The following is a 27266-nucleotide window of genomic DNA, read 5'->3' on the forward strand; positions in this document are numbered from 1 at the left end:
ACAACTGACTTAAGTGCAAAAAACAATAATTTATTAAAAACAAAGCATTACAACGTTGTTTTCACGAAAAGTCCCCGGCACTGAAATAACACCATCGCTTCACAGCAGAACGTGACAGGAGGAGGGACTACACCGAGCTTCAGAAACTGTGAGACGACAGAGGCACGGCACAGCACAGCACACGTTGGCCAAAAGTAACAGGAGGAATGAGGCATCCCAGAATCCCCCTGGGCGGGACGGGTGTCGCCATTGTGCCTCGATGACAGAGTGAGAGAAAGAGAAGAGGATGGAAAAAAAAAAAAAAACTCTCTAAGTATCTTTGTCTTAACATTTAGACTTCTATTACTTTTTTTCTAGATGGGGGCCAAAAAAAAAAAACCATAAGGTGAGAAAGTTTGACTCATTTCAATATTTGCCAATGGGGTGAGAAGATTTCAGTTGTCAGGAAGCAAACATGAATTTAAAAGAAGCTCTTTTTTTTTTTCTACTCGAGAGGAGGAAAAAGAAAAAAAAAAGTCTTGTAGACGCTTGCGGACGCAGCGGTTGTATTTTTTTTTTGGCAGACGGTGGCGGCGGCGGTGGCCTCAGCAGAGGGAGCTGATCTCGTTCTTGCTGCAGCCCCACTTGCAGCAGGCGTTGGAGAGGCCCACCACCACGTCGCGCTCCGCCCGGCCCGCGGAGCGCAGGGCGCCCAGGATGTCCTCCAGGGAGGCGGACCGCGCGCCCCTGCCCAACGCCGGCACGCCCGGGCCCCGGGCGCCGTCACCTGTCGTCAGAAAGGCGAGAGTAAAGGTGCAATGGGTCATTTTTGGACAAGAGGGGAATCGCAGCGACATCCATCCGTCCGTTATCTGAACCCGCTTATCCTGAACAGGGTCGAGCAGGGGGGGCTGGAGCCCATCCCAGCATGCATTGGGCGAAAGGCAGGAATACACCCTAGACAGGTCGCCAGTCCATCGCAGGGCACACACTCATACCTACGGGCAATTTAGACTCTCCAATCAGCCTAACCTGCATGTCTTTGGACTGCGGGAGGAAACCGGAGTACCCGGAAGAAACCCACGCAAACACGGGGAGAACATGCAAACTCCTCACAGAGAGGCCCCGGCCGACGGGATTCAAACCCAGGACCTGTGGGGCCCCCAGGACTGCTGTGAGGCGGCAGTGCTACCCACAGTGCTAGACACAGGCAGGGGGATGGGGAGTTGATGTGTCAGTGAGCCTTTATCAATGATATGAAGGGATTTACAATGGTCTTGTAACAATGTTTTCACACAAAAATCTTACCTATTGTACCTTTAAGCTTCAGTGCTGTCAAGCTTACAGTAAGCAGTAGATGTGGGGCAGCCTGGAGACTAGTGGTTAAGGTACATGACTAGGACTTGACGTGGTTCAAGTCCTGGTGTAGCCACAATAAGATCAGTGCCGTTGTTGGACCCTTGAGCAAGGCCCTTAGCCCCACATGATGAGGAGGAACTACCGTGAACAACAAATATTTGAAAGAAAGAAAGATACAGTATACTTTAATAAACGGTGGGGCGATTTGTCCTCTGCATTGGATCCATCCTAGTTACCCGCAGTGGGCAACACCCACAGTGTGGTGCCCTGGGACCAACTCCAGTTCTGAGGCCAGCACCTTGGTCAAGGGCAACAGCCAGAGCGCACCTGACCTGACACGCGTGCCTTTGAGTGTTTTCAGCCATTGCGATCGCGAGACAGATTGAGTTTCGGACAAGGCGGGAGTCCCAACACCACAGTGCCCATCAGCTGCCCAACTGCCGCTTCAGACAGAAAGGCTGCTCTCTGACAGGAGTCACGACGGGGAGCCTCATTATTACATTACATTATTGGCATTTGGCAGATTTACCCAGAGCGACGTACAGTTGATTAGACTAAGCAGGAGACAACCCTCCCCTGGAGCAATATCGTGGCTACACCGGGATTAGAACCGCCGACCTTGCGGGTCCCAGTCAGGCACCTTAACCACTACGCCACAGGCCTCGCCTGAAAGACGGAAAGCGGGGGGGGAGACGGAGACGGCGCGGGGCTCACCTGAACTGACGGGGCCGCGTCTCCAGCGGGATCCGCCGCACGTGAAGATCACCGCCCGGATGAACTCGCGTCCGCACAACTTCACCCCGAATTCCGGCGACATGTCGCCGCCGCAGGTCCCGGCGACCAGCAGGGACACGGCCAGGACCGCTGCCTTCCACATGGCGGGAGGAGAGGAGCCCACGGAGAGATGGAGGGTAAGAGCCCCAAAGGACAGGCACAGCCAGCTGGTTAGGTTAGGTTAGCAAGTCGCTCGAAGTAGGACACTGGTGTGGCTTCCTCGTGGCATGCTCGGGCGACAGCTTATATAGGGGTTCAGAGCCGGGCGAGGCAGGCTGAGACCCGCACGCACAGAGAGAGAGAGAGAGAGGGGGGCAGAGAGAGAGAGAGAGAGAGGGATGGGAGAGAGAGAAAGAGAGGGAGAGAGAGAGAGGGATGGGGAGAGAGAGAGAGGGATGGGGGAGAGAGAGAAAGAGAGGGAGAGAGAGAGAGAGAGAGAGAGAGAGAGAGATGGCACAGATTTCTGGGAGCGATAGCCACGGGGACCTTTGAGGAGACAATGTCAAGTCCGTGGTCGCGGCAATTAGTTTAACAATGCGTTTCTGTCTGTGACGTCACGGGTGGCACAATCTGAATAACCTTTTCTGTGCCCGGAGTCCCGCCCCCCGGCGCTTTACTGCCGTTATTCGGGAACGCTTTATGTCGGATTTCGCGTTGCACGTTGCATTGTCGTGTCTAGATTCAGGACCGTATTACTATGTCCATGTTCACTGCCCGTTTATCACGAGACAATAATGACGGTGTTTCGTTGTCTCCCCAAATTATGCTTATGGGTTAGTGTTGATGTTTTATGAAGAGTTATGTAGTATGTCTCGGAAATTGGTTTTTGTAGTTCAATGAAATATAACATAACTGAACAACGAATGATTAATTTATTATACAGAGATTGTTATTTCAGCGCAATAAACTGCTAGTTTTTTAGTGTTCTCCCCAATCATTCTCGTGCTGCAACGTTCATTGCTACATTACAGCTATTTAGCGAATGCTATTGTCTGAAATGACTTGCTGATTAGGCTAAGCAGGGAGCAATTCAGGGTTAAGGGCCTCGCTCAAGGGCCCCACTGGTCAACAGATTATCACCCATTCACATGCACTGTGACACGCCCAGGGTGGAATCGAACCGGCAACCCTCCGACTGCCAGACGACTGCTCTTCCTGCCTGAGCCACGTCGCCCCATGTCGCTTGCCATGAAAGTACGGAAGTTAGCGGCCTTTTTTGAGTGCCAACTAATTCAACACTATAGCTCAATTTGCCTGGAAATATGGCTAATGATGCATCAAGGGTGAATTCATTTGCTGGGCCAAAGTACAGAAAATATAACCAATTATACATACTGTGCACACAGAGGGGCCCACACCTGACCTGTCTTCAATTCAAACAGTCATGTAAAGCTTACAGTGACATACCGTCCTGTGTTAGTCTAACCACAAACTTTATTACATTTTCACACCCTGCCTTTTTCAGTGGCGCGCACACATTCACACACGCGCACACACACACACACACACACACACACACACACACACACACACACACACACACACACACACACACACACCTCACTGACACCCAGATCTCTGAATCAGACAAACGGAAGCACACTGAGGGCCGTTGTCAGCGCCCCTTGCTCTGAATGGGGAGAACAAGAGGGGGCATGGCATTTCAAACAGGCCGATAAGGAACGGCAGCTCATAGTGTCAGAGGAGGCTGAGACACTGCCCTGCCTAGCTGCTATCTCTGACCACACAGCCAAAGGTCTCAGAGAGTGACTAACCAATCACACGCCAGATAGCATCGCACACGGACAAGGGGAGATTCGTTCTCCTGGATGGGAGTTATCGACGGAGGTTTAAGAGCGTCATATTTCACTGGAGTGCCTTCACTTGCTTCACCCCGGAATGATTGAACATTTTATGAATGCCAAGGTGTAATTGAGTTACTCGGGTAATTAAAGTGTTGGAATTCTGAATAAAGATCATTAGCATTTCACAGTAATAATGACGTAAATTGGTTGTGACCTAAATATATATATAGATTTTTTTTTCATAAATCTTATGAAGACTGACAGGTCATATTTACATACCGTAAATCCTCAAATTGTGTCCGGGGTCTTTTATTTACTTAGGCTGCACAAAGCACAGGCCTTTATTTGGGGTAGGCTTGTATTCGAGGCATGCCTTTATTTCTTATTAGGCTTCTGTTGTAGAATTTTATTCTTAGAAATAAAGTAAAAGGCTACACTTAAAGTGGGCCAACACTGTTCAACACTTCCTGTAACCGTTCAGAAATCAATTAGTGTAGGCTAATCAGGAACACCGTTTGGTAAGTCATAGTGTCAGTCTTAACAGACTTAGTTGATTGCAAATATTCTCAAACACAATAAAACACATGCAAGTCCAGAATCCATAAAAGAACAACTTGCCAGACACGCCTTCATGAACAATAAAAAATTAGCGTAGATAACAGCAAGTTATGGATTTTTTTTTTCTAAAGTGCGTTTTATTGTGAGACATGCGTTTCGTTTGGAGCAGCATACCGGTAGGCTATCAAAAGATTTTCGCTTTGGTTTTGGATTTAATTGACTCTTGGACTGTTTGATTCTATTGCTAAATGTTGGGACTGATGGGCACTTAAATCTGGGGGGTATTTGATGGTTCACTGTTAAGTTTTATGTAGTTGAAAGAGTGTCGGGATTTCCACCCATCTGTTTATTGCGAGCCAAGGCAGCCGCTTTCATTCATTCATTGAACGTGCGCTGTGCTGTAAATACATGGAAACCTTATTGCGTAGCCAAGTAGCCTAAATTGAGTTAATTTTTAATTTTGCCTGATTTACGTTTTATTAAATTGTGTGTGTGTGTGTGTGTGTGTGAGTGTGAGTGTGAGTGTGAATGAGAAGCATCAATTGTACAGTGCTTTGGATAAAGGCACTGTGTACAGTGGGAGCAATAATTATTAATTATTTGATCCCTTGCTGATTTTGTAGGTTTGCCCACTTACAAAGAATGGAACTGTGTAGAATTTTAATCATAGGTACATTTTAACATTGAGACAGAATATCACAAAATAATCCACAATAACAACATCATATAAATTTTATTAATTTATTATCGTATTTTTGCATGAAAATCGCATCAAATTCAAAACATTGGTGCTAGCCTTCCAAGCAGTTAAAGGGTCTTCCCCAGCTTATCTACAAAAAATCATCAGACGCTTCACCCCTGCCAGACCTCTTCGTTCAGCCTCCACATGCCGCTTGGCACCTCCCCCTCTCCGAACCTCCACCTCACGCTCACGACTACTGTCTGTTCTGGCTCCACGGTGGTGGAACAAACTCCCCATTGAGGTCAGAACTGTAGAATCTCTCCCCCACCTTCAAGCGCAAACTGAAGACGCACCTATTCACGCAGCACCTCTCCCTGTCCCTCCCAACCTCCCTGTGAACCTTAATTGTCGTCTTTGTGATTTACTTTGTGTATTAGTATTTTTAGCTGGCTAGGTAAGCAGTATTTGGATAGTTAAGTTTGGTCACTTTTGCTTTGTTGTTTGTTTATTTGTTTGTTTAAAAAAAAAAAAAAAAGGCCCTGGTCCTTATCTTTGTTGTACAGTAGCAGTTGAAATTGTACTTCCCTCTAGGGTCTTTCAGCGCACTTATCCCTGGTTATGGGTATGCACTTTGTTGTACGTCGCTCTGGATAAGAGCGTCTGCCAAATGCCATTAATGTAATGTATTTGATCCCCTACCAATCAGCAATAATTCTGGCTCCCCCAGACCAGTTCGTTTTCCATTAAGAAGCACTCCTAATCTCAACTCATTACCCAAAACACCTGTGTCAACTCGTTACATCATTATGTAGCTGTATAAAAGACACCTGTCCACACAATCAATCAGATTCCAATGTTTCCACCATGGCCAAGACAAAGGAGCTGTCTAAGGACATCAGGGACAAAATTGTAGACCTGTACAAGGCTGGGATGGGCTACAAGAAAATGAGCAAGCAGCTTGGTGAGAAGTTAACAACTGTTGGAGCAATTATTAGTAAATGGAAGAAACACAAAATCACTGCCAATCTCCCTCGGTCTGGGGCTCCACGCAAGATCTCGCCTCGTGGGATATCAATGATCATGAGAAAGGTCTGGGATCAGCCCAGTACTACACAGGAGGAGCTTGTTAATGACCTGTTAATGGCAGTTGGGACCACAGTCACGAAGAGAACCATCAGTAACACACAACACCGTGAAGGATTAAAATCCTGCTGCGTGCGCAAGGTTCCTCTGCTGAAGAAGGCACATGTACAGGCCCGTCTGAAGTTTGCCAAAGAACACCTGGATGATCCAGAGGGGGCTTGGGAGAAGGTGATGTGGTCAGATGAGACCAAAATAGAGCTATTTGGCATCAACTCGACTCGCCGTGTTTGGAGGAAGAGAAATGCTGAGTACAACCCCAAGAACACCATCCCCACTGTGAAGCATGGAGGTGGAAACCTTATGCTTTGGGGGTGTTTCTCAGCTAAGGGGACAGGACGACTTCACCGTATTGAGGGGAGGATGAATGGGGCCATGTACCAGTAAATTTTGGGCAACATCCTCCTTCCCTCAGTGAGAGCACTGAAAATGGGTCGTGGATGGGTCTTCCAACATGACAGTGACCCAAAACATACAGCCAAAGCAACAAAGGAGTGGCTCAAAAAGACGCATATTAAGGTCCTGGAGTGGCCTAGCCAGTCTCCAGATATAAATCCCATTGAAAATCTGTGGAGGGAGCTGAAGCTTCAAGTTGCCAAGCAACAGCCTCGGAACCTTAAGGATTTGGAGAGGATCTGCAAAGAGGAGTGGACCAAAATCCCTCCCAAGATCTGTGCAAACCTGGTGAAAAACTACAACAAACGTCTGACCTCTGTGCTTGCCAACAAAGGTTTCTCCACCAAGTATTAAGTCCTATTGTTCTATGGATCAAATACTTATTTCATGTGAAAATATGATATTAAATTTATAAAATGTATATGATGTTGTTATTGTGGATTATTTTGTGATATTCTGTCTCTCAATGTTAAAATGTACCTATGATTAAAATTCTACACAGTTCCATTCTTTGTAAGTGGGCAAACCTACAAAATCAGCAAGGGATCAAATAATTATTGCTCCCACTGTATATGCAAATGTACAATTTACGATGACATTTTTGTAGCAATATCAAATTAAATTGCTCCTGTCACTAGTGGTGTCAAGTGTATATATATTCAAACTTGATGCACAGAGAATTTAATCCCAAATGCGAGAGAGCAAGCGTCTAAAATCCAAGAAGCATCTTCAAAATTAGGTTTAATCTGTTGCTCAATACAACATTGTCAGGCAACATTGCTGGTTGTCTCAAAGCGGTCTTCTATCTCCAAAACACGCTACCGCTGGATTACCCTCAAAGGAAAATAAGCATTCGATGTGCTCTTAGTTTCAAATGGACTTCTGCTTGTTGTTTTCCATATTACTAAAAATAAATATATTTCAGACTGTCATGCCATTTTTTTTGCATTGCTACAGAAAGCTTAGCAGTATCTGTCCCGCCACCACTGATGGTGGAACAGTGGCGTTCAAACTCGGAATTTGAATTTAAACGCCACTTTAAACGCAGGTTTGGAGGTATTACTTGCGACCCGTCCAGGGTGTATTCCTGCCTTTCGCCCCAATGTATGCTGGGATAGGCTCCAGCCCCCCCTGCGACCCTGTTCAGGATAAGCGGGTTAAGATGATAGATGGATGGATGTTCACATTCTGCCACATTGCACAATGAAAATGTGCAGTGCTTGTAAATTTCTGAGATTGCAATTGCGGTTCTACGGGGAAGGGGAAGCGGCACACACAGGAGTTTGAAAACCACTGCTGCAGGAAACAGAAAATCTAATCACTTCATCTTGCCACAAAAGCTCTTGTCCACAGGCAGACAAGCAGAGAGACAAACAGGTGTGATCACACAAACCGTATCCACACATTCCGAGTGGTTGCAGTAGCAACCTGGATTTGCAGGATTTGCAGGATTTGAACAATAGAGAACTTAGTTCCAAAATTGGAATGAGGCCAGTGACCTCAGAGATCTGTAACACTGTCCCAAAGGACTGCTCGATCTTGTTCAGTGGTTAAGGTACATGAGTGGGACCCGCAAGGTCAGTGGTTCGATCCCTGGTGTAGCCACAATAAGATCCGCACAGCGGTTGGGCCCTTAACCCTGCATTTGCTCCAGGGGAGGATTGTCTCCTGCTTAGTGTAATCAACTGTAAGTCGCTTTGGATAAAAGCGTCAGCCAAATGACATGTAATGTTGGTTAAGTGCAGTTTAATAGCTCCCCCACACTGCTGTGTGTGTTTGTGTTGGTTAAGTGCAATTTAATAGCACTCTCACACTGCTGTGTGTGTGTTTGTTGGGTAAGTGCAGTTTAATAGCACTCCCACACTGCTGTGTGTGTTTGTTGGTTAAGTGCAGTTTAATAGCACTCCCACACTGCTGTGTGGGTTTGTGTTTGTCAGGTAAGTGCAGTTTAATAGCTCCCCCACACTGCTGTATGGGTTTGTGTTTGTCAGGTAAGTGCAGTTTAATAGCTCCCACCCACACCGCTGTGTGTGTTTGTGTTTGTTGGTTAAGTGCAGTTTAATAGCTCCTGCCCACACCGCTGTGTGTGTTTGTGTTTGTTGGTTAAGTGCAGTTTAATAGCTCCTGCCCACACTGCTGTATGGGTTTGTGTTTGTCAGGTAAGTGCAGTTTAATAGCTCCCACCCACACCGCTGTGTGTGTTTGTGTTTGTTGGTTAAGTGCAGTTTAATAGCTCCTGCCCACACCGCTGTGTGTGTTTGTGTTTGTTGGTTAAGTGCAGTTTAATAGCTCCTGCCCACACTGCTGTGTGGGTTTGTGTTTGTCAGGTAAGTGCAGTTTAATAGCTCCCACCCACACCGCTGTGTGTGTTTGTGTTTGTTGGTTAAGTGCAGTTGAATAGCTCCTGCCCACACTGCTGTGTGGGTTTGTGTTTGTTGGTTAAGTGCAGTTTAATAGCTCCTGCCCACACTGCTGTGTGGGTTTGTGTTTGTTGGGTAAGTGCAGTTTAATAGCTCCTGCCCACACCGCTGTGTGTGTTTGTGTTTGTCAGGTAAGTGCAGTTTAATAGCTCCCACCCACACCGCTGTGTGTGTTTGTGTTTGTTGGTTAAGTGCAGTTTAATAGCTCCCGCCCACACCGCTGTGTGTGTTTGTGTTTGTTGGTTAAGTGCAATTTAATAGCACTCCCACACTGCTGTGTGTGTTTGTGTTTGTTGGTTAAGTGCAGTTTAATAGCTCCCCCACACTGCTGTATGGGTTTGTGTTTGTCAGGTAAGTGCAGTTTAATAGCACTCCCACACTGCTGTGTGTGTTTGTGTTTGTTGGGTAAGTGCAGTTTAATAGCACTCCCACACTGCTGTGTGGGTTTGTGTTTGTTGGGTAAGTGCAGTTTAATAGCACTCCCACACTGCTGTGTGTGTTTGTGTTTGTTGGGTAAGTGCAGTTTAATAGCACTCCCACACTGCTGTGTGGGTTTGTGTTTGTTGGTTAAGTGCAATTTAATAGCACTCCCACACTGCTGTGTGTGTTTGTGTTTGTTGGTTAAGTGCAGTTTAATAGCTCCCCCACACTGCTGTGTGTGTTTGTGTTTGTTGGGTAAGTGCAGTTTAATAGCACTCCCACACTGCTGTGTGGGTTTGTGTTTGTTGGGTAAGTGCAGTTTAATAGCTCCCCCACACTGCTGTGTGTGTTTGTGTTTGTTGGGTAAGTGCAGTTTAATAGCACTCCCACACTGCTGTGTGTGTTTGTGTTTGTTGGTTAAGTGCAGTTTAATAGCTCCCCCACACTGCTGTGTGTGTTTGTGTTTGTTGGGTAAGTGCAGTTTAATAGCTCCTGCCCACACTGCTGTGTGGGTTTGTGTTTGTTGGGTAAGTGCAGTTTAATAGCTCCTGCCCACACTGCTGTGTGGGTTTGTGTTTGTTGGGTAAGTGCAGTTTAATAGCTCCCGCCCACACTGCTGTGTGGGTTTGTGTTTGTTGGGTAAGTGCAGTTTAATAGCTCCCCCACACTGCTGGGTTGAAGTAGGCCATGTGGGACTGACTGGCCCTTCGAGGGCACCGGTCGTCTGGGGGTTATGTGTTGTGTCCATGGTAATTGGTGGTATGAGAGTTGAATCCCCCCCCCCCCCCCCCCACACACCACCCTTCCAAAATCTTGCCTAGGGCAGCCTAAGCCCGTGGGTGTTGGGTGATTGAATTACGAATTATGAATACATGGAGAACAGGCTATTCAGCCTATCTAGACTCAGTTACCTCGAGCCTGGAAAGCATCCAGCAGTTTATCAAGCCTGGACTTGAACACCTTGGTGTGTGTGTGTGTGTGTGGGGGGGGGGGGAGGGGGGGTCTTTGCCTCTGCTGTATGGTCTGGCATGCTGTTAGAGGCTACACATTGCCAACTGTTTTCAAATTCAAATGAGCTTTATTGGCATGACGTGCACAGACAACACATTGCCAAAGCAAGAGAGGAGACGCAATGAGCACGGAATCAACATCAACACCAATCAGCCACGACATTAAAACTTATTCATGATTAAAAATGTGTTCAACTGAATAAACTTGGCTATATACACACTCAATATTTAATTACAATGACGTGTGTACTTATATAAGCAGACGCTCATAAGTGAATCGCATTCAAAAGTTGAATTTCTAAATGAAAAGTGAAATCTTGTAAGCTCATTGGGGGGGGGGGGGGGGGGGGGGTGCATTGTTTTGTTATTTAAATATCTTGGTGTTCATGATCATGCCTATCTTAACAGGTGCTCCAGGTCCTGTAGAATTTTTCATATTCAAAAATATTAAAGACCACCAGCCATATTTCCAAATGCATGGGATCTATTCCTACATCAGTTTCACCGCATGCAGTACCATGTGATTCCAATGGAGGGAAGAAGGGTGAATGTAAAAGTATATCCCTTTTGATCATCACAACACATAAATGGTAAATGGTTGGCATTTATATAGCGCCTTTATCCAAAGCGCTGTACAATTGATGCTTCTCGTTCACCCATTCATACACACACTCACACACCGACGGCGATTGGCTGCCACGCAAGGCACCGACCAGCTCGTCAGGAGGATTTGGGGGTTTAGGTGTCTTGCTCAGGGACACTTCGACAACCGGCAACCCTCTGACTGCCAGACGACTGCTCTTACTGCCTGAGCCAATGAGACGACTGCTCTTACTGCCTGAGCCAATGAGACGACTGCTCTTACCGCCTGAGCCAATGAGACGACTGCTCTTACTGCCTGAGCCAATGCGACGACTGCTCTTACTGCCTGAGCCAATGAGACGACTGCTCTTACTGCCTGAGCCAATGAGACGACTGCTCTTACTGCCTGAGCCATGTCACCCACATGTCACACACATCATCATCTCATAAAAGTCTAACAAAGATTCATTAAAAATAGCAAATAAAATGGTTTATTTCCCCACTGGTAGCACTAAAGCTCCACTAAATGGACTTTGTATGCTTTGATTAACCAGGGGAGATCCACTGAGAACATGCTGCAACAGTTGCAAGAGGCTGGGAGAGAGAGAAATGCCCCTGGTGCAGTTTTTCAGGTTAAGGGCCTTGCTCAAGGGCCCAACAGGCTGAATGGCACGGTTCTTTTAACGTTTTAGGGACCGTATTTGCCGACCGGCTGCTCCACAGATGCCAGTCAAACACCCTGCCGCTGAGCTACCCTGTTGGCACATTTATACCCACTTCTGTATTGTGCGTAGAATCATCTTGGATTGCCTTAGTGGATTCCAAGCAGGGCGGCACGGATGGTGCAGTGAGTAGCACTGCCGCCTCACAGCAAGGAGGTCCTGGGTTCGAATCCCCGCCGGCCGGGGCCTCTCTGTGCGGAGTTTGCATGTTCTCCCCGTGTCTGCGTGGATTTCCTCCGGGTACTCCGGTTTCCTCCCACAGTCCAAAGACATGCAGGTTAGGCCGATTGGAGAGTCTAAATTGCCCGTAGGCATGAGTGTGTGAGTGAATGGTGTGTGTGCCCTGCGATGGACTGGCGACCTGTCCAGGGTGTATTCCTGCCTTTCGCCCAATGTATGCTGGGATAGGCTCCAGCCCCCCTGTGACCCTGATCAGGATAAGCGGGTTCAGATAATGGATGGATGGATTCCAAGCAGTTCGCAAAACTCATACGCTGTGCGTTATCTGCACATGTAACTATTTTGCTACTCACATCATTTCAAAATCATAAATTATGTGTGTGCATGCACTCCGGCACAAAGCACAAAACCACTTTTACCATGGTATAATACCAAGATATAATTTTCCCGTCAAAAACATAGAAAACATAGTTGACTGACGTTTTATCAACCAATTGCTATGGAGATAAGGGGTGTGTTTCAGTTGCGCAATTACAGCTGGTGATCGACAGAAGTCGCGCACAAATGGGATGAATCACTGTCTACTGACAGTCTTGCGCTCCAGTGGCAGGAAGACAAGTTGATGGCTGTTAGCAGATTTCAGCCAACCAGAGCAAAGGAGAGGGAGGGAAGAAAGCGGGAGGGTAGCAACAGTTGCCCCGGTGAGGACGAAGCGCCATAGCCACGGTAGTCCTGGCGACAAGAACCCAGCAACGAGAATCAACAACAACAACCCGAATCTTAAAAAAAATATATCAACTCTCAGATTACAAAGGGAAACCACAGGAAATTAAAGGTGAACAAATAACTTTATGTATATATCATGCAATATTAGTAATTTGAAAAAATGTGGTGAAGATTGCGATTGTTTTCGCTTGTTGTTCCTGTAGCCCCGCAGTACTGCCTGACTCGCTAGCTACTGTAGCACACAAGAGCGAGGCGGAGGTGCAAGTGTAGAATGTCTCGCTGTTTTCAGTTACAAACGGTTGTTATGACGATGTCAAATCCGTGATTGGGGTTCAAAATGGCGTGTGTTGTATGTGAGAGCAACGTTCGTATACTTTTAAGTTCTAGTTTTGTCAAATAGCTAGTCTCCTAACATACGGCATGGGAAGGCGAACGGTCTCCATTACAGAAAGGGAAACTGCGTAGCTATGTCATATGTAATGCATTTGCCAAAGAGTGAATTTGAAAACATAAGCGCTCTCAATTTATGATCATTTAACATTTTGACGCTTTTAATTCGGATATGTTTACGCATGCATCTTAAAATGATTATCACCATTTCAAGTTTCTTGAGGACGTGTTTTAAAAGTTTTTTTTCGTTCCGAAGCAGTGAAAGTCAAGTAACCATATGTTTGCCAGATTATCTGCCGCCGCGGCTGCTTGCCACGGAGGGGTGTGCGCTGTGAGTCGGCTGTGCTGTTGCGGGTTGGAGGGGTGTGATCGACGTCGCAGGCACCCAACCGGAAAAATATCCTAAAAAAAGAATACCAATGACCGTGAGAGAGGGAAGGGGGAAATCCCAATGAAGAGTAGCGTTACATGCCAGTTTGTTGTCGCGATCATTATAACGTCGTAGAAACGAGGTCAAAGTTTTGTTTCTGCTTGTTGTTGTCGTCTCAGTCTATGACAATATAACTTAGTTAATGTTTTTAGCTTTCACTTCTCAAATATGGCTACGACAAGAAACAACGCAGGGTGGATTCTTGTTTTAATATGATATATCATGCGGCAACAGTTACTGGGTTTTTTAGCTGATAAGTAAATAAATGTTACCTTTCAACGTGGCCTGTTAGTTTGTACTGCACATCTGCTTTGCTTTTCAGATATTATGAACGATTAAAAACAAAAAACAAAAAAAACCATGATTAAACACTGCTGAAGACCTTTCAAACCTCATTCAACCTAATCAACTGCTCTCATTGTTGTCAAGGCTAAACGAATGGATACATTTACCTCTAATTTTAACAGACCCCCATGCACTGTTGATTAATCACAAGGCCAGGTTTATAACAAGCATCATCACCATTTGCTACGGACCCACCCTGCATTGTGCGCCTCGATCGTGGTGCAAGGGCGCCAACGTGCATACTGTAAAGATGTCCCCAACTATTCCGCACATGCAGCATTGATGAGAATTGACTGTTCTTGAGTGGTCGTTTTTTGTATTGCTTATATTGATAGTGGCGGCTGTTCGCCTGAAACCAGACACTGACATTGAACTAATCCTTGTGAAAAACGGCTAAAAGCTCAGACCGAAGGCTTTCCGAAGAGCAATGATTCGCGCTGCGATGTACCTCACGCTCAGCTCGTTCGGTGAAGAGGATGTGCGACTTTTGTGAGTTCCAGCCCAAATAAGCTTTAGAAAAGCGACCAGGTCAGGTATGAATTGGTAATATGTGTTCTAGTCGTTTACGCACTCTCAAAATGCACGATCACGGAATGGCCATACTCTCTAAACAAGTTGGCATTGCTTGGTGAATGTAATTGGAATTGAATCGCGTAGCTTTAGGCCTACTTTGGTAAGTTCAAACACAAACTGCTCCGGTGACATGAAAGAAGAAGCAATTCTTACATCATTGGCGCAAAACTTTCCCCCTTCCACTTTGTTCTCAGACAGGTAATAAATGAGAGGCGGGAACTCCCACCTGCCTTGTCCTAATTTTGGGGAATGACCCGAGGTATGCCTGTGTTTGTAGGGTAGCCGAATTGATGGTCAGAATGTCAGGTCTTTATCTCAATAACTCTGACATATATTATATAATTATGATATATAATATTTATTCCTGTATGGACATTAAAATCCTGTAGATATTTAACCATTGACAATGCCTTTTTTGTGAATGTCACTGATTATCTAGCTAATCTCTGTTGACAAATCACTCGCGCATATAAGAGCATCAAGTTTTATTTCATACTTTAAGAAGTATACGGTATTACGTTTGCATTGTGCGGTAGTGAAATAGTCGTTGTGCCTTTGGAAGTGAGTGAGCAGAACCTTAAAATAACAGGGCGAGAACGGGCCATTCAGCCCAGTAATGCTCATCTTTTCAAACCTTATCTGACCTTGAGCTCTCTGTTTTTAATCTGGGTGTGAAGTCATTTGATAGGGCCTCTATTGTCCATTTAGTTGATTGTTCCATCCATGCAGATATTTGATGCCCATGTTTTATGTGGCTTTTCAAATTTTTGGACTTCCGTATGAAGAAAAATTATAATACGTTGAACATAATGGGCTATACAGCCGTGTCCGATAATGTTAGATATTCACATGGATGTTCAAAGTATATTTTATTATCCCGTGGTAGAACAGGATGTGTCTGAATGGCCTTCCAGCGAAGAACAAAGACCTGCTCACGTCTGTGTGTGCTCCTCCTCTCTTCTGGTCACACACCCTCACACGCAAACAAACACGCGCACGGAAATCTGCCTCGCGCAGGACGAAAAACAAACAAACATTTATTGGGCTTGTGTGTGCACAATGATGCCGATGGAGTCAAAAGTGACCTAATGCTTGTAGTTACAGGTGTCAGAGGTAGGCCGTCTGTTCCTCCTCAGCAGTGTGAGCCTCAGTGTCAACAGGTACTGACTGAATTCAGGCCGGGTTTGATGAAAAGCGCATTGTGCTTTAAGTGCAGTGGACTGAGCTGAGAGCTGGACGGTTGTGTGGTTGATGCTGCAGCACGCTTGAGTAAAGCGCTTAACCTGAATTGTTATTGAAATTCACAGTACAGTTATAAATGCTGATGCCTTTATCCAAAGTGACTTACAGTTGATTAGACTAAGCAGGGGACAATCCTCCCCTGGAGCAATGTGGGGTTAAGGGCCTTGCTCAAGGTGCCCAACAGATGCGCTGATCTTATTGTGGCTACACCGGGGCTTGAACCACCAGCCTATCGCAACCCAGTGCCTTAACCACAACCCTACAGGCTGGGGGTTCTGTCACCCTTAAAGGGTAAACAGCCCAGGAGGCTGCTCGGGATAAGAGCATCTGCATGGGGGCAACATGGCTCAGGTTCGATCCCCCATCCGGGCTGGGTCAAAGTGTCCCTGAGCAAGACACCTAACCCCCAAATGCTCCTGACGAGCTGGTCGGGCGCCTTGCATGGCAGCCAGTCGCCGTCGGTGTGCGAGTGTGTGTGTGAATGGGTGAATGAGAAGCATCAATTGTACAGTGCTTTGGATAAAGGCGCTATATAAATGCCGACCATTTACCATTCACCATTTGTTGAATGCTGAAGCGCAGTGTAGGCTAATGGTGTGGTGTTATGTGCTCATATCCTGTCGTAGCACTGTTGTTGGACTACAAATATGGCCACTTTTCTCCCTAAGTGTCTTCCTCCATTCCTGCTCTTCCTGTTTGCCCACCTCAGCTGTCGAACATTACATTACATTACATTACATTACATTAATGGCATTTGGCGACATACAACAAAGTGCAAAGTGCATAACCTGTAACCAGGGATCAGTGCGCTGAAAGACCCTAGAGGGAAGTACAATTTTAACTGCTACCTGTACAACAAAGATAAGGACTTGGGCCTATTTGATAATTCGGAATTTTTATTGTTTAAACTTTTTTATAATACAGCACCACGCCAATATAAGAGTAAACGGCTTACCTAGACAAACAAAACTAGCAGAGGTATCATCCTAATGACACAAGTAAATAACACAAGCACAGACAACAGTCAAGGTTCACAGGGAGGTAGGGAGGGGCAGGGACGTTCTCCAGACATGTGCCGTGACAAGTGCCACTTGTGTTTCCCCCAAGTCCAATTCTCACCTTCTGCCCATCTCGCGATTCTCTGGAGACGTCTGTGGAGCTGGCGTTCCGGTGTCACTGTGTTCACGAGGGACGGCCATCGTATGCTTATATAAGATGTGTGTGAAGCTTTGCATGCTTTTGACAGCGTTATTTATAGATAAGGCATTGCAGTAGGGACAGTCAGTGAAACTCAGTTCCTGCTTGTGGTTTGGGGTCTGTAGCACTGCCGGATATAGTGGTGGTGGTGGGGGGGGGGTTGTCTTCTTGGTAATGATGTATGAAATTCCAGGGAGCCACTTATTAATTAGATAGGCTAATGCCCCAGTAGTCATGTTTTAACAATGGCAAACACACTGCCATTAAAATCCTCTTCCCGCTGGATGCAATATCGGGAGGGCTTATTAAAAAGGCCGAACCTAATTGAAACGAGGCACGTGCCGAGCATAATATCGTAGTAGCACAATATCATCTACCATGCGCTATTGTACCCCTGAAAAATAACCTTTATAACTCCATAACCTTTGTAAGTACATGATGCCTTTGAAAGTGATAATAATAATAATAATAATAATAATAATAATAATAATAATTATCTAGAAATGCAAGTTGGAGAGCAGTAAGTTGGTCTTTTCAGTCAGCTTCATAATGCTGCTGGTGGACAGCCTGATGAGCAGGCCCATGAGTGCAGTGGTGGGCAGACACTGGCCTAATCTGAGCCGCCCCCCCGTTCAGGGTCAATGGGAAATGTTCATGACTGTCCTTGGCGGGGGAGCGGGGCTTACCGGGCTCCCAGGTGGGGCGCTGTGCCGGCCCTGTGCCCTTGAGCGGGGCGCTCGACCCGAACTGCTAAAACGTTCGGCTGTGTAACTGCGCTGCGCGTGAGAAATGCAGTCTGTGCGGCTGCCTAGTTACGGAGGTGTGATGATAAACTACGCTTGCATTAGCGCTAGTGCGATGACTGCTGAAAGGTTGTGATAAACAGTGCGAGCGTTAGCGTTAGCACGATGACTGCTGAAAGGTTGTGATAAACAGTGCGAGCGTTAGCGTTAGCACGATGACTGCTGAAAGGTAGTGATAAACAGTGCGAGCGTTAGCGTTAGCATGATGACTGCTGAAAGATAGTGATGAATGGTGTTAGCGTTAGCGCGATGACTGCTGAAAGGTAGTGATAAACAGTGTTAGCATTAGTGTTAGCACGATGACTGCTGAAAGGTAGTGATAAACAGTGCTAGCATTAGCGTTAGCACGATGACTGCTGAAAGGTAGTGATAAACAGTGTTAGCATTAGTGTTAGCACGATGACTGCTGAAAGGTAGTGATAAACAGTGCTAGCATTAGCGTTAGCACGATGACTGCTGAAAGGTAGTGATAAACAGTGTTAGCATTAGTGTTAGCACGATGACTGCTGAAAGGTAGTGATAAAAAGTGTTAGCATTAGTGTTAGCACGATGACTGCTGAAAGGTAGTGATAAACAGTGCTAGCATTAGCGTTAGCACGATGACTGCTGAAAGGTAGTGATAAACAGTGTTAGCATTAGTGTTAGCACGATGACTGCTGAAAGGTAGTGATAAACAGTGTTAGCATTAGCGTTAGCACGATGACTGCTGAAAGGTAGTGATAAACAGTGTTAGCATTAGTGTTAGCACGATGACTGCTGAAAGGTAGTGATAAACAGTGCTAGCATTAGCGTTAGCACGATGACTGCTGAAAGGTAGTGATAAACAGTGTTAGCATTAGTGTTAGCACAATGACTGCTGAAAGGTAGTGATAAACAGTGCTAGCATTAGCGTTAGCACGATGACTGCTGAAAGGTAGTGATAAACAGTGTTAGCATTAGTGTTAGCACGATGACTGCTGAAAGGTAGTGATAAACAGTGTTAGCATTAGTGTTAGCACGATGACTGCTGAAAGGTAGTGATAAACAGTGCTAGCATTAGCGTTAGCACGATGACTGCTGAAAGGTAGTGATAAACAGTGCTAGCATTAGCGTTAGCACGATGACTGCTGAAAGGTAGTGATAAACAGTGTTAGCATTAGCGTTAGCACGATGACTGCTGAAAGGTAGTGATAAACAGTGTTAGCATTAGTGTTAGCACGATGACTGCTGAAAGGTAGTGATAAACAGTGTTAGCATTAGCGTTAGCACGATGACTGCTGAAAGGTAGGATAAACAGTGCTAGCATTAGCGTTAGCACGATGACTGCTGAAAGGTAGTGATAAACAGTGTTAGCATTAGCGGTAGCACGATCCACCGGCGGTTTTGTAATGCACTGGAGCTTGGGTTTAAAGTTTCATCTCTAAGAGCAGAGGTGTAGATAGTTAGTGAAGGTCCAGCCGAAGTCAGCCTTTCCTCCCCCATCATCATACGCGATGTGGTTCACCTCCATTATGAGTCACTCTGGCGTGTATCGTGGCAAATATATAACACGGAAAAGATGCCAACACAGCCGTGCGCAGATTCCAGGGATTCGGTTTAAAGACAAATCCAAACTAGCGAACGATTGTGTCTGTCTGCCACGCGTCTGAAGTTCCTCTCCAAAGATGTGAACTTTGATGTCAGATCCAGGCTGCAGAGTGGGGCCTCTGGCAGTTGGTGTGTGTGTGTGTGTGTGTGTGCTTCTGTGTGAGTGTGTGTGTGTGTGTTGGTGTGTCTGTGTGTCTGTGTTGCGTGGCTGTGTGTGTTGTGTGTGTGTTGTGTGTGTGTGTGTGTGTGTTTTGTTGCAGTGACTGTGGCCGTGAGTGTATGTGTGTGTGTGTTGTGTGTGTGAGTGTGTGTGTGTGTGTGTGTGTATGGGTGTGTTGGTGTGTGTTTGTGTGTGTGTGTGTGTTGTGTGTGTGTGTGTATGGGTGTGTGTTTGTGTGTTTGTGTGTGTGTGTGTGTGTGTGTGTGTTTGTGTGTGTTGGTGTGTGTGTGTGTATGGGTGTGTGTGTTTGTGTGTGTGTGTTGTGTGTGTGTTGGTGTGTGTGTGTATGGGTGTGTGTGTTTGTGTGTTTGTGTGTGTGTGTGTGTGTTTGTTTGTGTGTGTGTGTGTGTTGTGTGTGTATGGGTGTGTTGGTGTGTGTGTGTGTGTGTGTTGTGTGTGCGTTGGTGTGTGTGTGTATGGGTGTGTGTGTTTTGTGTGTGTGTGTGTGTTTTGTTGCAGTGACTGTGGCCGTGAGTGTATGTGTGTGTGTGTTTGTGTGTGTGTGTTGTGTGTGTTGTGTGTGTATGGGTGTGTTGGTGTGTGTGTGTGTGTGTGTGTGTTGTGTGTGCGTTGGTGTGTGTGTGTATGGGTGTGTATGGGTGTGTGTGTGTGTGTGTGAGTGTGTGCTGCAGTGACTGTGACCGTGAGTGTGTCAGGTTGCAGTAAGTGCCTCTGATCGTGTTACAGCAGTGGCTTTTCAGCTGCGCTTCAGGACCAGACAACCGTCCCAGACAAGTCTGCAGTGGGGGAACAAGTATTAGAGCACAGCAGGACCCAATAGATCACAGCCTTTCCCGGGCCCTGCTGGGGGAAGTGCTCAGCATTAGCCTCTCGAGAATGACTGACGTCTTCCACAAGGTCATTAGTGAGCGGTATGTTACCGGATGCTGCGCAGCCTGACAAGAAAATGGAAAAATGAAATATGCCACGATCTCAGGTGAGCGCAGGTGACAAAGAGGTGAATTAAAACACAAGAGGAAGCATTAACACTGGCACTTGTGTACGATCTTTAACGCTGAGCAGAGCGACTCACGCCTCGTCTCTAACCGACTGGGAAAAGTTAACCCCCGCCAGTACATCTGAAGTTCCCGTTTCGTCAGTGTTGTATAACGAAAAAGTGCTCCCGTGTCAGAATTTAGTGTGTTGAAAGGTGCAATAGTTAAGATATTTGTGTTAAAACATTGTTGCAAGATCATTGTAAATCCCTTCCTATTATTGAAAAAGGCTCACTGACATGTTGACTCAACCTCTGCCTGTGTTTATAGTCCTTAAATTCGGGTTTCAAAATATACAGTTGATGGCCCGACACTCTGTACCAAAACATTGTATCGCTGTACAACAATTCAAGTCCAAAATTACCTATTGAACCTGTAAATAAAAAGAAAAAAGTAACGCTTTATTAAAGAGTGGGTGAGGGAGAGACGTCTTTACTGGCTCCCAGAGGCCCACAAGTACAAAGAATGAGAGCATTTCAGGAAACAGGCCACCAGCCTGTGCCTCTCTCTCTCTCTCTCTCACTTTCTCTCTCTCTCACACTTCTTCTTTACACTCTTCCTTCCTCTGTTTCTGGGCCCCTGAACCTCCCTGCAACGTGAGCGAAACTGCAAGCCGACGCCTGCTAAACTGTCTGACCCAAATCCCTCCCTTCTACTGTTCCTCTCCTGTTTGTGACCCACGCACTGATCCGATAAATATTTTACCACTTGTTCACTTAATATGAGTTAATTTAAGAAATTGAACAAAAATGCTGGAAGTTGTTTTATTTGGTGGTGTACCGTGGAAAATCTGAAAACATCAGAAGCTCAAGTCCATCAGAGCTACTGTAATCCCTGTAATGAATAAGTAATTCAGTTCGGTATGGGGTTAATTAATCCGAGCACCTGCTCTCTATTTTCACGCTTTAGGTCAGAAATACGCCATTAGATTAGAATGTTCTCAACCGAGCATTCTAATGCTGATGTCACTATCGCTGCCCGTAATTGAGGTCTAGAACTGCAGAGCACTCCAGAAGAGCAGGTCTCCTGAGTGGTGGAGGGCTGTGTGGAGGCAGAGTGGTGGGGGTTTGAGTGTTGAGTTATACCCCCGCTTTGTCCCAGGCAGTGCCGCGTCCGGCTGTGGAGATGGCCACTTCGGGCTACGCGGAGGACCTGCAGCCGCCCTCCCAGCCACAGGGGGGCAACGCGGTCACCATGGCGCCCGGGCCACCCCCTGCCCCGCCCCCCGCCCCTCCTCACTTCCTGTCCGAGCTGCAGGCCAACGCCGTCATCGCCACCGCCGCCGCTGTGGCCCCGCCTCCCTCGCCGGCCACGCCCCCCGCCTCGGCCCCTCCCCAGCCGGCGCAGAAGAGCGCGGGGGGCTTGGCCACGCCCGCTCAGGCCCCTCCCACCCAGTTCGTCACCGCGGAGATCCAGAGCGCGGCTGCGCAGCCTAGCGACGGCCAGGGCACGCCCCAGTACATCGTCGTCACGGTGACAGGTGAGAGAGCCTTGGATTCAGTTGACCTTTAACCTCACCGCCAAATAAATGTGTGTTTTTTTTTTTGTGAGGCTTTGGTTCATGCTCAGGCCGGTTTATAGTCCAGCGATGGTGCAGCGCTTACGACCGACGTTGTGCAGTGTCTGTGGCTGATCGCAGCGAGAGTCGGTTCATACTCTGGCCGACTGGAGTGCGCTTCTGAGGACAGCTCAGGACAGCGGGGCCCACGGTCTACCCTGGGCAACAGTAGAATGTTCATGAAGGTTCTGCGGGTTTAGACACTTTTGTCGCTGGACTATAAACTGAGAAATTTTGAACGCAAGGACCAGGAATGAGCAACACATACACACGCACATGCACGCGCGCACACGCACACGCACATGCACAGGGACAGGGACAGTTGCAAATGGGTTTTGAGAGATTTCAGCAGACATTACTGCCTTTGTCGTCGATTAACACACAGGTGGGTGTTGCTGTGTCCTTCGTCCGATGGGATTACGGCCGTCTGCCTCCGTTCTCGTCTGCCGTGCGTTTCTGTCCGTCAGGAGGCGCTTAACATCACGCTGCTTCTCGGTCCCCGTGTTCTTCCGCGTGACAGCGTAGCTTGCGTTAGCGTAGCTTGCGTGACAGCGTAGCTTGTGTTAGCGTAGCTTGCGTTAGCATAGCTTGTGTTAGCGTAGCTTGCGTCAGCGTAGCTTGCGTTAGCGTAGCTTGCGTGACAGCGTAGCTTGCATTAGCGTAGCTTGCGTGACAGCGTAGCTTGTGTTAGCTTAGCTTGTGTTAGCGTAGCTTGCGTTAGCGCTAAGTCGTTAGAGTGAGTGGAGCTGACTTCTGCCAGGAGAGTAGCCCCGTCTTTACCCATCAGCGTGTCGTCTATTGCTGCTGTTGCTGTCAGTGGCAGTACAGCGTGAGGGGGACCTGGCCGTTAATGAAATGGCAGGATAGTTTCTGAGCTCGAAGTGGAGCGATCGCGCTGGTATCAGCTAGCGCTACCGGAGGAGGAGGAGAAGGCAGAGTCAGGTCTTGAACTTTTTTTTTCTCCCTCTTTTTTTGTTTTTTTTGTTTCCAGTTATGATTTTTAAGAAGCGAACGACCGTGGGATGCATTTAATAGATTTCTGCGTTCCCGCGTCCGGTCCTGCTGGCCGTACCGTCTCCAAAAGCGCTGCTCCCGAAGAGGTGTGCAGTTATGAAAACCCTGCTCTTTTTTCCTGTGAGGTGTTCTGGTCTGACAACACCTGTATTTATCGGACGGGGGGCGGGGGGGGGTTCTCCGTCCATCCTCTGAGATTACCTGTCCAAGGCTGCCGCCGGCCTGGAGGATATAAGCATGGAAAGAGAGCGGAAGAGAGACGTAGAGTTGCATCTCTCTCTCTCGCTCTCTGGCTGGTCCACTCCTCCGCCGTGGAGACAGTAATGTACTACAGTAGCTGGTTTTTCGGGTCGGAGGGCGAATATCGTGAGTACGGTTCTCTCTCTGTCTCATACTTGTGTCCGGTGCTGGCTCCTGGTGTGTCCTGTGCCTCTCCGTTGGGCTGTGCTGGCCTTCAGGTAGATTTACCTGTGCGTGCGGACGCTGTAAACACCACCTGGGTGCCAACCGGGTCCGTGAAACAGACACACCGGCGGCGTAGTTCAGTGTATGCTCGCCGTTTGTTTGGATTGTATAGATTTTTGCTTCAAAAGGCCTTGTTTACCTGATGATGTTCACGCCAGGGGGAAAGTTCTCTGCTTATTATTATTTGGTTGGATATTTATATACAGAAAAGTGGTAATTGTACGCAATTCACTCTGTCTGTATATGTTGCACTGGCGAGGGCTTCTCAGTTGAGCTGAACTCGTTGAACTGGCCTGTGTGCCTGTGTTGCCGTGGCGCTCTCTGAAAGAGCAGGAGATGGCGTGGTTTAAACAGAAGACATTGCACTAATCACCTGCGGTGTGTATAGACGACAAAAGATGCTGATTTGTTCTTTGCGTCAGTCGCTGTCACACACACTCCTCTCTCTCTCTCTCTCTCCCTCTCTTTCTCTCTCTCTCTCCCTCTATCTCCCTCTCTCTCTTTCTCTCTCTCACTCAAGACCTGCAGCAGTGTCTCTGTGTGACAGCTACTCAGATTCACAGGAAAGAATCTAATTTTGGGAGAGTACAATGCCTTTTTCTTCTAGGACTCCACATTTAATCAAATTCTCTCCCTCTTCCTCTCTGTCTTTCTCCCTCTTCTCTCTCAATCTCTCTCCCCGTCTCCCTCTCTCTCTGTCTCTCCCTCCCTCTCTCTCTCCCTCTCTTTCTCTCTCTCCCTCTCTCTCTCTCTCGCTCTCTCTCTCTCTCTCTCTCTCTCTCTCTCTCCCCCTCCAGAGGGTTCGCTCCACTCCAGTGACTCCGTGTCGGACTCCAGTCCCCCCCCGGCAGTGGTGCAGACAGGGGTCCCCACTCAGGTGGTTCAGCAGGTGCAGACGGTCCAGCAGGTAAGCACTCACTCACCCCCCCAAACACCCAAACTCTCCTAAACAGAGCCCCCAAACTCCTAAACAGAGCCCCCCAAACTCCTAAACAGAGAGCCCCAAACTCTCCCAAACAGAGACTGACCCCGCAACTCTGCTACAATGAAATCGGTCTTGCTCTCTCAGTGACACGCATCATGATGTGTGAAAGCCCTGAGAGATGCGTTTCAGCGCAGAGTGGGTCCGGAACAAGCCTCACACACCCAGAGCCTCACAAACCTCTCCCAGCCTCACACACCCAGAGCCTCACACACCTCTCCCAGAGCCTAACACACCTCTCCCAGAGCCTCACACCTCTCCCAGAGCCTCACACACCTCTCACACCCTCACACACCTCACACAGCTCCTGGCTGTCAAACGTCTGCTTCTTCAGCGAGGAGGGGTCACAGAGAGGTCAATTCAGCTGGCATCAGCAGTGTAGCTGTGTCTCAAACCGCCAACGTCCACGCCCCAGTCAGCGTTCGGGAGTCCCCGCCCCAGTCAGCGTTCGGGACTCCACGCCCCAGTCAGCGTTTGCATTGCACTTAGTAAATGGACATCATTACATTACATTACATTATTGGCATTTGGCAGACGCTCTTATCCAGAGCGACGTACAGTTGATTAGACTAAGCAGGAGAGCAATGCAGGGTTAAGGGCTTTGCTCAAGGGCCCAACGGCTGTGCGGATCTTATTGTGGCTACACTGGGATTCGAACCCCAGATGAATGTCATCAGATGAATCAGATGACATCAGATGAATGTGAAACCAAACAAAGTCGTGGGGCAACATGGCTCAGGCAGTAAGAGCAGTCGTCTGGCAGTCGGAGGGTTGCCGGTTCGATCCCCCGCCCGGGCTGTGTCGAAGTGTCCCAGAGCAAGACACCTAACCCCCAAATGCTCCTGACGAGCTGGTCGGGGCCCTGCATGGCAGCCAATCACCGTCGGTGTGTGAGTGTGTGTATGAATGGGTGAATGAGAAGCATCAATTGTACAGCGCTTGGGATAAAGGCGCTATAAAAATGCCAACCATTTACCAGGTCACTCCAGTATTGAAGGAAATGAACGATTGTACATGGAATGACGGGCCTTGTAGTTTCCTCACCTTGCACCAGAAAATTAATCATCTGTTTCCGTTGAATATTTACGCTTAATAAATAGGTGCGCCATGTTCCATTTACAGGCTGGTTAAATTGGAAGTGTTGGTTTTGCGCAGGGTTTATTTTTGGGATGTGAACGAGGAATCCGGGCAGAGTGTTCCTCATTTCCCGCTCCACTTTGCGGGAGGGGGACGAGTGTGGGGATAATCTCAGGGCTGGGGAGAGCTTCACACGTGTCCCGTCGTTAGCCCGGGGCGAGAGGTTTAAGCGTTCTCCTGTGGCCCTGCCTCTCTGGAGACTGACTGCTCCATTTTAAGCGCACAGCAGAGCTCCGCTGTTACAGCCGTATGACGAAGGAACAGAGTGTTGGCTTGCTGATAGCAGGGTCCATTTTGGAGCGAATATTTGAGGTACTTTGCTGAAAAAGGCAAGCATGTTAAAAGATTTATCTCCCAGTAAATTCTATTGTTTGCCAAACTCACCACCCCCCTCCCACTATTCTGTCTTCTGCAGCTTAAAAAGGCTTTTTGTATAATGTGAGGTCTGTAAGTATTTGGACAGTTGTTACAATTTCTGATGACGATGATGGGGAGGAAGATGATGATGATGATGATGATGGAGAGGAAGATGATGATGGGGAGGAAGATGATGATGATGGGGAGGAAGAGGAAGATGATGATGATGGGGAGGAAGAGGAAGATGATGATGATGGGGAGGAAGATGATGATGATGATGATGGGGAGGAAGATGATGATGATGATGGGGAGGAAGAGGAAGATGATGATGATGGGGAGGAAGATGAAGAGGATGATGATTGATGATGGGGAGGAAGAGGAAGACGATGTGCCTCTCGGCCCTCATTCAGCCAGCTTACACACACAGACGTAAGCCTTCGGGGAGTTCAGGAGCGATCCTGTCTGCCTGCTCCACAGGCCGGCCTCAGCCCCGGGCAGCTCTGCCGAAGCGGATTCCCCACCTGTGTCTCTCTGTCCTTTCAACTGATTTCATTTGATTTATCTCCCAGCGACGGCGCAATTCGAGGTTAAGGGACTTGCTCAAGGGCCCAACAGCTGTGTGGATCTTATTGTGGCTACACCTTGCAGCATGTGTCCTTGCTGTGTGTGTCCTTACAGTGTGTCCTGACAGTGTGTCCTTGCTGTGTGTGCCCTTGCAGTGTGCCCTTGCAGCATGTGCCCTTGCTCTGTGTGTCCTTGCTCTGTGTGTCCTTGCTGTGTGTGTCCTTGCAGTGTGCCCTTACAGTGTGTCCTTGCTGTGTGTGCCCTTGCTGTGTGTGCCCTTGCAGCATGTGCCCTTGCTCTGTGTGTCCTTGCTGTGTGTGTCCTTGCTCTGTGTGCCCTTGCAGCATACAACAGTGCTGGATGGAGAGCTGGCAGTGTGTCTCAGAGAGGTTAAACAGTTATGAAGAGCATCACACGCAGTAAAGGGGGGGAACAGCGTCTGACTCCCACGCTGGGTCCCGGTGGACGTTTTTAATTGGGTTAATGTTCACCAGCTGGCTGTGCGGGGCGGGAGGGGACCTGGGTGTCATGGCTCTTGGACTGAGGCAGAGACTGCGGGGTTAGTCAGACCCTGTGAGCGCAGACTAGAGACGGCTGTCTCTCTGAGTGTCCTCGCTGTCAGTTCATGACAGATTAGTTCACTTGTGTTGCCAAAGCCTGGATGAACAACAGCGA

At 47.6% G+C, this 27266-nt stretch overlaps 2 protein-coding genes across 2 annotated transcripts in view; one reads left to right on the forward strand and one right to left on the reverse strand.

The window, feature by feature from the left end:
• Positions 1-584: 584 nt before the first annotated feature.
• Positions 585-2215, reverse strand: rln3b (relaxin 3b). The gene is made up of 2 exons (XM_061230570.1): positions 2053-2215; positions 585-766 (listed from the first exon to the last, which is right to left on the reverse strand). Exons 1-2 carry the CDS (start codon positions 2213-2215, stop codon positions 585-587), a joined length of 345 nt encoding a protein of 114 aa, XP_061086554.1.
• A 10503-nt stretch (positions 2216-12718) lies between these two features.
• rfx1b (regulatory factor X, 1b (influences HLA class II expression)) overlaps positions 12719-27266 on the forward strand; it is a 34249-nt gene continuing 19701 nt past the window's right edge. The window contains 3 exon segments of the mRNA XM_061228439.1: positions 12719-12862; positions 21616-21994; positions 24349-24458. Coding sequence (XP_061084423.1) covers positions 21640-21994; positions 24349-24458 — 465 coding nt within the window. The 5' untranslated portion in view covers positions 12719-12862; positions 21616-21639.

Source organism: Conger conger, chromosome 2 (genome assembly GCF_963514075.1).
Source record: "Conger conger chromosome 2, fConCon1.1, whole genome shotgun sequence".
NCBI lineage: Eukaryota > Metazoa > Chordata > Actinopteri > Anguilliformes > Congridae > Conger > Conger conger.

Bases quoted from the DNA above. Each gene is read 5' to 3' on its own strand.
- rln3b (XM_061230570.1), bottom strand. From the start codon at position 2,215: ATGTGGAAGGCAGCGGTCCTGGCCGTGTCCCTGCTGGTCGCCGGGACC. The intron at 767-2,052 runs GTGAGCCCCGCG...TTCTGACGACAG, and splicing joins ACGCGGCCCCGTCAGTTCAG to GTGACGGCGCCCGGGGCCCG.